The sequence below is a fragment of the Balaenoptera musculus genome, chromosome 18, assembly GCF_009873245.2.
Source record: "Balaenoptera musculus isolate JJ_BM4_2016_0621 chromosome 18, mBalMus1.pri.v3, whole genome shotgun sequence".
Taxonomy (NCBI): domain Eukaryota; kingdom Metazoa; phylum Chordata; class Mammalia; order Artiodactyla; family Balaenopteridae; genus Balaenoptera; species Balaenoptera musculus.
Genome location: NC_045802.1, coordinates 33830283 through 33842893, shown reverse-complemented (window position 1 = coordinate 33842893; position 12611 = coordinate 33830283). Strand labels below are relative to the sequence as shown.

The 12611-nt window shown below is 33.2% G+C and overlaps 1 protein-coding gene across 2 annotated transcripts in view; it reads right to left on the bottom strand.

Moving 5' to 3' along the window:
• The window catches only part of TDRD3 (tudor domain containing 3), a 213253-nt gene that overhangs the window by 36401 nt on the left and 164241 nt on the right, over window positions 1-12611 (bottom strand). For both annotated transcript variants that reach the window (XM_036831839.1, XM_036831840.1), the window contains one exon: window positions 7138-7263. In XM_036831839.1, the coding sequence (XP_036687734.1) occupies window positions 7138-7263 (126 nt within the window). The remainder of the gene's footprint in view (window positions 1-7137; window positions 7264-12611) is intronic.

Below are 12611 nucleotides of genomic sequence, written 5' to 3'. Positions count from 1 at the left end.
TGGTTTGTTTTTTTTTTTAAGGCAAATAAAATATACTCACTCTTGCAGAACGTCCTGTCCCTTCTGAATGGAGCTCTCAGCCACGACAGGCCACTACTAAGGGAGTTATTTCAAACTAAGGTGTAAAACTCTTGCCAGTATTTCCCAAGTTTAATGGAACTGAAAGCTATTAATACCAGAGTGTTTCTCACAAGGAGACAGATCAACTCCACTCTTTTTCTAGAGGTGTGATAGTGAAGCCTACTGCACATGATTCTAGAACAAACAGCATAGGTCCAGTAAAGTTCAGGAAATTAGGATCAGTAGGAAGGGTAACCAAATACATCAAGAGATACCACCCACTAAATGTGAAAAGAAAATAAAGTTCAAAAAACAAAGTCAAAAGGATACAATGATGTTTAAGAAATAGAATGAAAACACAGAGAGATGACTAATAAATAAGGTGATAAAAGCAAGAGTATAGAAAAACACAAATGACCATGTAAGGTTAAAAAAGAAAATGGACAACTGACGATTCATTATGGTACACAATCAAATATGTATCATAAGTCCTCTTCTAGCCTATCACCAACAAAGTTCACAACCACTGACTTTAGAATTGGAAAGATGCATTGTAGGAGCTCCATCTGAAAGGGAATAAAGTCTATGGTGCAATAAGCAACATATTTTCCTGCCTTTTTAGGTATAGCTGGAAGAGGCTCAGAAATTCACTAGAAACTAAAACAGAACTGTGTGCACTGTTTTTTTTTTAAATTCAAGAAGGATGCCTCTTCAGATTTATAAAAATCTTTAAAACATACTGACATGAGTGCCTAGTCAAGTCACATGCCCAATATAAGATTTTAACATCTTTGGGAACAAGAAATAAAACAAAACAAAAATATTCCTCAGATTCATTTATTTTACTACTTTATTTCCTGTGCAATGAGTATATTAGCAAGTCTTCTGTATACATATGTGAAGGAATGGTAAAATTCAGTGCAGTTTGAAATTACAGTTTTAAAAATCTGGGTTAAGTAAAGTAAATGAAAAAATAAAATGTACACTTGAAAGAGAACAAACCTTGGGTCTATTAAATCAAAAATGTCAAAGGAAAAAATAAGTTCATCTGACAATCCTAGCCCCCTTCAGCTGTAGATCATACCCAGGATGCCTCCTTAAGACTACTTTGAAGAAAAAATAAAAATTATACAACATTTAGCATAAATCTAAAGCATCTCGAATTTACTTCTCAATTGACCAGCACCATAATTCAGGAGTCCATCCTTTAAGTTGCTATTAATAAAGGGGAGACTTAGAAGATAAAAGATTAACATAATAGCTACTGGTATTATTCATGTACACAAAAAACATTTTTCAAACAGTTATGCTAACTTGATTATTAATATTTAAATAATATAAGGCTTAAATTGTTTTATGAATTGTAATTAAAGTTAGAAACAAATCAAAAAGACAGCACATCTTAGGTAATACCCTACCATGTTATTTCACTTTGGGAGTTATTTTACCTTCAGTAAAAAGGAATATGAAATAATAACATGATGTACTTTCATTGCTCAATAAAGGAAAACTCAGATTACCCAGAAACCTTTTAAAGATATTTTTATATACAGTTCCTTTGAATAGATTACAATACATTAAATTATCAGATAGCAAAATTCAAGCAGTACTTTTGTACAGGTTCTTAAAATAGCATACTATTTTCTTAGTATTAATTTAATGGTGAAATAAAATGTCTCTTGAATAATATAGCCCGGTCAAAACTAGATTTCGAGATTTTCATAATAAACTCTTAGGTTCCATAATAATCTCAAATTCACAAACTGAATTTGGGATTCAGGAGGTAGATGTCAACAGTATTTAAGTTGATATATCAATGTATATGGCATCATTTATGAATGAATCATCTCTCCCTCTATGTCAGAAGCTTTCATGTCTCTAGTAAAGTCCTTCTGTATAATCCACAACCTCCTGTGGGAATTGTGAAGAGCTGGGTGATAGATTAAGAAATAAATAAAGCATATCAAATACAACCAAACTTTATTAAAACAGAGCTTAAAGATATTATACGGAATCCTCCAAATTCCATCACCCATAAGGTGAAAATTATGTTCTTAAATGGGGCCAAACTAGCTGTACAGTTTCCTTTTAATTTACTCTGTGTTTATACTGCAAAAGAAAATAAGCATTGCCTATATGGCAATCTCTGAAAGGGAAGTGTCCCAAAATATGTATAGTGGAAGAAAATGTATTTCAGTATTTCACTGACCTTACTCAAATTATGATTTTAGTGCAAAAATTTAAGTATGGTAAATTATACCCACTAATTCATTTAAGAATTTATTATCAGAAATGAAAAACCTTCTGGACTATGATCAAATAGGTACCTGCACTTTTTACTGGATACTAATTGGCAGAACCTCACTGTTACATAATTCTAATTTCCCTTTGAAGTTAATGGTTTCTGTAACAATTGTCCTCCTTTTAATATCTATTATGATCTTTGATATCAAATACAAACTAGATATAGCCTAACTTTATTACTATATCATTAAAATTACTAACATGACCTTGTTCTAATACATTTTAACTCATTAATTTACATATCACAACTCTCAATCTCCTTCCTCATTAAATAGGTTAGGGGTATTTGGGGGATAATATGTTTCTCTTTAATATTTTTATTAGTGGTAGAATACTTTATGTTTTTTTCTGAACATTATTTGAATTTGAAAAGGTAATTTTCAAATGTGCTTCCCAGGATGTCATTATAAAATAAATTTTGCACAAAGTTACTTCAAAAGTAAAACTTGAAACTGATAGTTCTTTTTTTAAAGTACACTAAAACTGAAAAAAATATACATTATAATTATTTTTAAAAGAAACCCAAACCCACCTAAAAAGAAATTTACTTTTTAAATCAAGTAGATAAACAGATAGGAAATTTTAAATAGATAAAATTCATTAAATGACACTTCTTTCTTCTGTAATAATTTTATCTTCAAATAAGGTGAAATAAAATAAAGACCTAAACATTATTTAAATTAAAAATCAGTAAACAACATTTTTCCCACTTATATCTTGTTTTAAAGCTTCAAGAGGTAAGAATGAACACTCCCATGAGATATTTAAGTTTGTTTCACGTAACTGGAAATATAACTTTCTTCTAACTTTGTGGGCAGGACTTTTGTGTGTTTTGAGTACTAACATATATTCCTCACCCAGAACAATGTCTAGCACCTAACATACATACAATGAATATTTGTTGAATAAATAAATATGCTACAGAAAAACATTTAAGGTAGGTTAAAAGACAATAACAATCCATCTGTCACTTTCCAGAATTACTGCCCAAGATGATGTGTATGCTAAGGTCTTAGAACTAACCATTATCGATACAATCATAATTTTTCTAGTTGGAACATTAACTGAACAAAGATCATTTCCTGATACTATGAACCTTTAAAAAGAAAGTTTAGAAATCAGCATGTTCTAAAACATTTCTTGGGATATAGAAGTCTCAGTGGCATACAAGTCATAAATATTCTGGGAAATCAGGACTTGACACTGTCTTTCCAGGTTTAGAAAAGTGATTCAGAAGCAACAACACTCTAAAAACACAAAAGATTTGTCTGAGCAGCAACGCCAGGGTATTTTACAGTAATTCCAAATTGCCTGTGGCATCTTTTTACTGGTTTCCTGATATTAGTTTTAGAGTTAAAAAGAATAAATTTGAAAAGCGCCTGCAGGAAACACAAATAGGTTTCCTTTGTCCCTAATGTTTTCTCATACAGTGGTCAGAAATATAAAATAATATTATGGTTTTCTCCCTACATAGTTTTACACATAATATGAGATTCCATAATGCTTCATTTACTTTGGTAAAATAAGGAAAATCCTGCAATATACAAAGAACATTAAAAAAAAAGTTAGAGGATTTATCCAGTTAAGAATGAGCTGTGAATCTCACATTAATATATGATAGAGAGTTTACTATAATAAAGACACTAAAATTAAGACAGAATATTTTACCATAGTTAAAAGATCCAGGTTTAATCTAGCTAGAAGAAAAAAATCAAGTATGATATAACATAACAAAAAGTTCAGTAGATCATTTTGGAGGAAATAAAGTATTTAATCATAATCAGAACATATATATTTTTACCATCTAAAATATCATCACTGAGTATGTTCTGGAAGTAAAAAGGTACATCCAGATAGAAGGGGAAAATAGAAATTTGTCTATAGACAGATTTAAGGCAATTAGTTCTTAAACTTCATGAGAAAAATATTAACAGTTAGATTTAAACTATTAACTTGATTTTTATTTTAATTTTCCATATAAGAGACTATTTACTTAGTCATTGAATCTCATTTCATGCTTTTTATTTAATAACTTATCCTTACACCTTTAAGAGACAATACAGACAACTGATTTCTATAAAGATTTTTGGTTTAGATGCAGGCTTCTTGGTTATTTTTCCTGCAAACTATTAAAAAAATTTCAATGAATGATCATTGCCACATTTAGGAAAACAAGAGGTTTTCCATAATCTTGTGCTAATAACAAACATAAACCTTAATAAAATATACAAAATCATTTCATAATTAAAAACAGTAATGTACATATGTAGTGCAAGAGTTAAAAAAAATTAAAAATTACACAGTCCATAGTGTGAGTGAATAATTGTGCTAAGGCTTCTAACACCTTGCTATACCTTTGCAGCTCTTTAATTTTTCTAGTATGACTTATCAATTAGAGTTACCTTCTTATTGGTATAGTGAATGTTTTGCTTTGATTAAAACTTGTTACAATTCCCAAGTTACAAAAAGAAAAAGTGCTCATAGACCCCAACATCAGCACTCTCAGAGGATAAGAGAACTCTACACTAATTCTATGTTAAATGTACTCACAGCCACATAGATTGTTTTTCTTCAGAGGCTTTTTATGTATATGCACACATAGGTATTTTTTTAAAAATGGAGATGGGTTAAGATATGTTAAGCTGGTGGCTTCTATTTATCAAGAAGGAGCTGCTTCTACAACTAAGTCAATTATTCACACAGATAAGGAAGAAAGGATGATCTTATCCTCAATAACACTGTTCATGATCCAAAAATATTTGCTGTATTAATTTATGCAAAATCATAAAACATCAACAATCACTTGGTTACTTGTAAATAGGAGAAAAGAAATACCAGAATCTCCAAAATATTTAGTAATACTATCCTGCTTCTACCTGAAAAATATTTCACGTATCTTATGAAAGATTTTTAAGTTGACTGCAGAAAAAGTAAATAGGTAAAAAAAAAATAGCACAATAAAGCCTAGAAGAGTATTCCCAAGTAGGCAGGGAGAATATGAAAGTATTGCTGTGGTTCAGAATCACTACGTGGGCTGTCATGTGATAAATTTATTGTCCAGCTAAGTTTACAAAGACCTAAAATCAATAATAAAGCAATGAGGGCTATTAAGGGGAAAAAAGGAAAAGTCATTGACTGTAGAAAGAAAATGATCACTTCAGTACCAAACACCTCTGAATGGAAAAGCTACAGTGAGGAATGAGAAATGTGCTCTTCAGTTATGTCCACTCTGGAACAGAAAGAGGCAGTAGAGAAGAAACAAAGTAAGGAAACTTAAATTTTTCTTTAGGAAGAAAAGAATAAAATTAATCTTTTATTAAATCTCCTAAAAAAACACTAAATGTAAAAATTTAATTTTGACTCTGACTGTAATGGCCAAAAACACTGGGATCACATGATGAATAGCAAACTAGGGTTCAACTTCTAGAAATACAGACTCAATAAATACTTTTACCATCAAAACTACATTAAGATGTGAGTATTAATGAAAAAGAGAATAAATGAAAAGAGAATAAAAACAGCCATCGCATGGGAATCAAAAGGGCAAAAGATATAGTTACATCAAGTTTCTCTAAGAAAAGATATAAATTAGATATTGATGGTATTTCAGTCTTTTAGGGAAAAAGCAGCTAAACTTTAGAGAATGAGAGTGAAGGAAAGGATCTCTTAAACGTATGAATGTTGCGCTGTAAAATATGAAACAATAAGCTACCTAGAAAATGATCATTTTTCTAGAATAAAAAGGTAAAGAATAAAGATCTATGGACCCAAATATGATTGCTGCTACTAGGCTTTTTGTTGTTGTTTTATTTATCTTCTTTTTTGGGGAGGTGAGAGGGAGTAGTGACACAGAGGTCATGACAGAAAAATCTAGAAAGACCAAAGCGAAACTAAACTAAAAGCAGCTCATGAGAATGTATGCTTCAATGATGAAGGCTACTGTCTAGATGATACAGTTTTCTAGTATATTTTTACATTTTAGGGAAACAGCAACAAATTAGGCTTCTAGTGATAAGTTTATTAACAGCTATCCACAAATTACAGAAAGGAAATAAATTTTTAAAAAACTTTATGAAACAAATTCTAATATGCCTTGTCCTCCTGTTTTTGCCTAAATGTAGCTGAGAATCTATCTATGTAAAGTCACATAAGTCCTGTATAAAATGGACTCCATGAGGCCAATACAGTCTAAATTACATCAACAAAATCATCACAGCTTTGACATAACATTTGGCAACAAAATTAATCAAATAATTATTAAACAAAGATATTTAAATTTAATCTGCACATATACATATATAAACATATGTGTAGTAAATGGAGTATGAGTTCATATATAATTTAAAGTGTTTTTCTTAATTTTACATGTAACTAAAATAATAAAGAATATACATGTATCCAACAGAGACTTAAATTTGACAACTGCTGGACATAATTTAGTCAAATTTAAAGTAACAAACTCGGAAAGAACAAAATATGCATAAGAACCCATAAAAACATATACACATTTTTCGCCAACATATAAATAAGGGCACCTATTTCCAAAGCATAACATAACAAAGCATTATACAAGAGAAGCAATTGCAATGCATTCATTTTTACTGTAGTTCAGTGTAATTATTAAATTAAAATCTTACTTTAGGAGTAGCCGGTTTTAAGCAAATTCAAAATATTTTTCCACTGGCAAATTTCGTATTACTATGACTAATCTTTTAGAGCTATGTATTTCCTTCAAAACAGCTTATGCCTTTGTACAGAATTTGGATCACGTACCCATGCCTCTGTCTGAATGGGCCTGATGTTGCTTAGTAGCACCTCTTCATAGTTTCCATAATCAATGAATTTAACAACTGCTGTCATACCTGAAGAATGAAGAGCTTCAACTTCTGCTCGGTAAAACTGAGGAGACAAAAAGGAGTTTTAAATATGACAATCAATATTGTCTACAAAGGGTGATACATGATGGAAATGTAAATACTCAAAATGTTACAATATTTGTATTTTTTGAAAGCTCGTTTTTAAAATCAATTTTTGAGACACAATTGACGTATATCATTGTATTAGTTTTAAGTGGACAACATAATGATCTATGTATATATTGTGAAATGATCACCACAATAAGTCTAGTTAGCATCCATCACCACACATAGTTACATTTTTTTTCTTATGATGAGAACTTTTAAGATTTACTCTCTTAGCAACTTTGAAATATACAATATTTTAAAGAAAATAATTTTTAAGAGAATAATATTTTTAAGAAAGAAAGCTTACCTTTGGATAATCATAAATTGGCTAAGGAAAAGAGAGAAATTCTCTCAGCCATGTGAGTTCTGACATACGTATACTGAGCAGTAGTAAGATTTCAGAACTAAGAGGGTCAATAGAGAAGAACATTCACATGCTAATGGGTGTAAAAAGAACTAGTGTTATGTTTTGTTGTTAGCCATTGAAGCCCTTTGACTAACACTGGTAAGATGATTCTTATGTACTAATCAGAATATTTAAGTATGGAGCAATGTATTTAAAAAACAGAAATATATGACAAAAAAAAACACCCCAAAGTAAAAGGCTCATTGTTGCAGTCATACAGACAGCTGTGGTGAAGGAGGGTCTTCAGGTAAAAAGTAAGCACATTACTTATATCCAGGATTTATAGGATTTGAGACACTGTAAGATCGGACACCTTTATTTCATCTGTTTACCCAGTGTTCCTTGGCTCTTGGAACCAACACACATTAACAAACTCACTAGGAACTGAATTTACATAACAACTACAATTTTTAAATTTATCTGTTGAGGTAACTGGGAGTAGGTCAACTGATTGGAGTATTCCCTCCACTATAGGTCAACCCATTCAGGACTCAAATTATACGTCTGAACGTTGCTTAGTGAATATGAAATGGAAATGAAAAACTCATAAAACTCTTATTTACTCTTAAGGAATGTTTTCTTCAAACTAGGGCAGTAGGATGCTCTAATATAACACTCTAACAGTAACTCTTAATATAACAGGACCTTGTAGGGACCTTCCCAGGACAAACACCCCTCTCCCTCCATGTCCTCCACCTGCCTCTTGTCTGTAGAAAAACTTTAGCCAAAGAATAAATTTAATCAGAGAAGTGAGAAAATGCAGAAACAAAGGAAAATAGTCAAGCAAGACAAAATAATAATATTCATAGTTTAGCCATTAAGCAAAGTCAAGGACCTTTAGTTTCTCCTCCAGGGCTATAGATAAATATTCTGAGCTGTATCCTTTGAGCTGTTTTGCAGATACTGAAACCCCCACCAGGTAGAAAAAGTTAACCACATGATGACTGTAGCCATGACATAAGCTGTTCCATCTTACGCAATTCCAAGAACTGGCCTCAAGAAAATGGGAACACACCGACGCTGGAGTTGAAGATTACTTGTACTTAAAACAATCATATGATGATCAGATCACTGCATGACCAATTTCAAGATGATTGCTGGCGCTGACTGTACTGTTCTGCATGTAGCTCCCCTCCACCAACCCCTCCCTCCACCTGTACATCCCTGAAAGTCCCCTTTAAAAGCTCTTGCCCCCCGATCAGCAATGGGGAGTTAGTTTTTTGGGACACGAGTCCATCTTCTTCCCAGGACTGCCAGCTTCCTCAATAAAGCCATCTTTCTTTTTACCCAACACTTGTCTCTCGAGATTTGGCTTTCAAGCTATGAACAGCCAAGCCTGAGTTCAGTAACATTAATAGGCTCACCAGAATCAAAAAATACTAAACACAACAAAAATTCTTATTCTCTACAATCTTCTAAAATAGCAGTTACTCTGGGTGTACCAGGAAAGAACCTGCTTTCACTGATTTTTTTTTAAATAAGTGATGCATTTTTTTTTTAAAGTCTTTATTGAATTTGTTACAATATTGCTCCTGTTTTATATTTTTTGGTTTTTTGGCCCCAAGGCACGTGGGATCTTAGCTCCCTGACCAAGGATCGAACCCGCACCCCTTGCATTTGAAGGCAAAGTCTTAACCACTGGACCGCCAGGGAAGTCCCTGTTTTCACTGATTAACTAGTATACTTCATATTACAAAAGTTATTAAGTTAATCCATGGTATTTTCCTTTCCAGATCTGGATCCTAGCAAATTTAGAGATACCATGCTAGAATTTTCCTTATCTTAGAGTTCTTATTATACATTCACATCTCTCCCTTCCTCCTTTATTTCTTAGCCTTACACGTCTGTGTTCTGTAAACTGCTGTATTTCTGGACCCATGCTTCAGTTGTAAGCTTCTTAGATAATTAATGTCAGTTCACGTAAGTTCAACAGTTAAGTTCAACAATGACAGCCAGTCATAATATATCCTAGGAAAACAAATAACTTGACATCCTTTTGGGAACTACATGTGAAAAATGACTTCTATATAATGTGGAAAGTACTGCAGTAAAGGTGTAGTGATATGGCACTTAATAAAGCTGAGGAGTTCAGGAAAAGCTTCCTGGGGCAGATGACAATGGATACAGTCTTCAAGGATGAAGAGTATTTAGCCAAGTTAAGAACTGAGGAGGGTGTTCCAGGGAAAGTTACAGAGACATAAAACATGAAGACAAGTATAGGAAACAACAAGCAGTTTTAAATTAACTATGGCATGATGTGAGAAGGGTCAACCAATAGGACAAGAAGGTAAGGACCAGCTGATAGAGGCTCTATATGCATGCTAAAGACTACAAGTGAAAGATTTTAACCAGGAAGAATGACATGCTCTAAGACCAAGATCACAGTGTTGGCAGTGTCAGTAACAAGTTTAAGAGGAATAAGATTTAAGGCAGGGAGACCAATTTGGAAGCTGTTACAATATCCCAGTTGACAGGGCTGAAAGAGCTGAACTAGTTATGGCAGACATACAGGGAGAAAAAGCATTGTCCCAAATGCTCAAATCCTTCTATGGAAGTAAAGCTTGAGAGAAGGTAAGATATCATGAGGAATGTTTTAAATGATACTATTTCCAAAACATTATTACAATGCAATTAAGATTATGGTTTCTTAATGACAGTTATAGACAATGCTTTTCTTAAATCTTTACCTTAGTCTCTGGCTAGAAAATTGGAAAGTTGCTTATTCTTGAAAAGACACTTAAAAGTTATCTCTTAAATTAGGTGGTTTCAGAAGATAACTAATGCCATCTCTTTCAGAGAGTGAATATTATTTATCTTATTTGCTTAAAGGTGCATCTATACAGAGCCTACAGTCCTTCACTCTAAACTGAATGTATACATCCACATAAATTCAAAGTAGTCATCTTAGACGATCATCCAATTATTCTAAGAATACTTTAAAAGCTCAAAACATTTTGGGAAATATTAGGCACTATCTTTCAGAAGCTATATGACATTATTTTGAATATATTCAGTAGAGGCAATAGATGAATTCAGTATCATTGATTTTCTGAGAAAATTACAATTGAAAGTAAAGCTTTAATAACAATCTCATCAGGTATTTGAAGGCATTTGGGTAATAGCACAGACAAAACTATCTGATATATCCCAAGCACCTAACACTTAGCAGCTACTCAATTATGGTCTGTTGAATACTCAATATTTGTTGAAGAACTTGTCTAAGTGTAATATCTGAATATCTTAGGTCTGTTATTCTCTGTTGCTTTATTTGTTTCTGGTCTTTCATATTCTCTCTCTCTCTTTGTATTTTTAACCATGCCTCATAATTTTTTATAGGATGCCAGACATTGTAGATGAAATACTATGAAGAGGATCTGTATAGAAAATGTTACTTTTCCCCAAAAGAGGATTATATTTTGGGGGGCAGGCAGACAGAGTACAAGGAGATATCCTTAATCATGTAAAGGGTTGATTTTAGGCGTTGTACTGGCTTGTTTGTATTTTGCACTTACTACTAGGGCACAATCCTTATGGGATTTCAATGGAAAGCCTGAGTCTTTTACCAAGCCTTTCAAACATTATTAATGATTAATTATTAATCATTTACTTCCTCTGCTCGTCAAGGTCACCATCAACTCCATGCTGTCCAATGCAAAATAAAATTTCCATCCTCATCTTAACCTTTCACAGAAGCATCTGACAGAAGTGAAACCCTCCCTCTAAGGTAGACAAAGTAAGTTCTATAAACTAACACTGACTTCTAACTACTTCTTGCCTCTACCATAATGGAGAAACAGTTAAGCATAAGTAATCCCTCACTAGCCAAATCAAATAGTTGTATTTTGGAAAGTGAGCCGTCTCAGCTGCAAGAGTAAGAGTCTAGATAGTGAAGAACGCCTCTACTTGGTTTCCAAGTCTCCCTAATAGCCAAGGAGAAGCCATGTGAAACAGTTCCAACCAATGAAATTGTCTGTTGGTATTTCTGGGAAGGCTTTTGCTTTTCTTGAAAAAAAGAAAAGCCACAGCTAGTGCTATCTCCTCCTCTGCTTTCAGCCTTGCATAAAAACTTGACAGTAGAGATGCTGCTTCTAGACAAATGTTATCCCACATTCATACCAAAACCTTAAGACTATGCCATCTAGTTGTACCTGGACCCCTCCTTGCTCCTATCATTAGATAACACCTCCTGATCCCAAGCCCTACAGCATCTTTTAAAAGATCCAACCACACTTCCTAGCCTGAATTTCAGTTCCTTGAAATTTTCAGTTAACTTTACTTCCACCACTCCTTTTGGCCACACACAGCACACCCTTATCAACTGAAACTACTCTACATATGAAATATTTATTTCAAATATTTTTTGACTTGATCCTCACATCCACCTAGGTCCCTCACACTATAACTCACTTCTGTTTTTATTACCTTGCTAATATCTCCAGTCCCCTAACTACTCGATTTTTTTCCTGTGTAGGTGCCCCCTTGAGAATGAACTAGTTAACAAAGTCAACAAATAATTATGAAATACCTACACTATGTGAGGAACAGGGCAATAGAGGAAAAACTAGAGATACATGGTCCTGCCTTCAAGGAACTTAAAATCATGATAGGGGAAAGAGTTATCAATGCAGGAACCAAAACCAAAAATACTTACAAAATGTGGTAAGTTTTAGAAAGTGAACAAGGCACTGATTGAGGAAGACAATAATGTAGAAGGGATGAGGGGGCAGAAAAGAACGGCTTCTTCTAGGAAGTATCTGAGCCAAGTCCTCAAGGATCAGAAGAGTAGTTGGTGGAAGAGCATGTTGGGCAGAACGGGAAACACGTACAAAGGCCCTTCTCTCTGACGGTCCCTCTGTCCTCTTCCCCTTCCTGTTTGC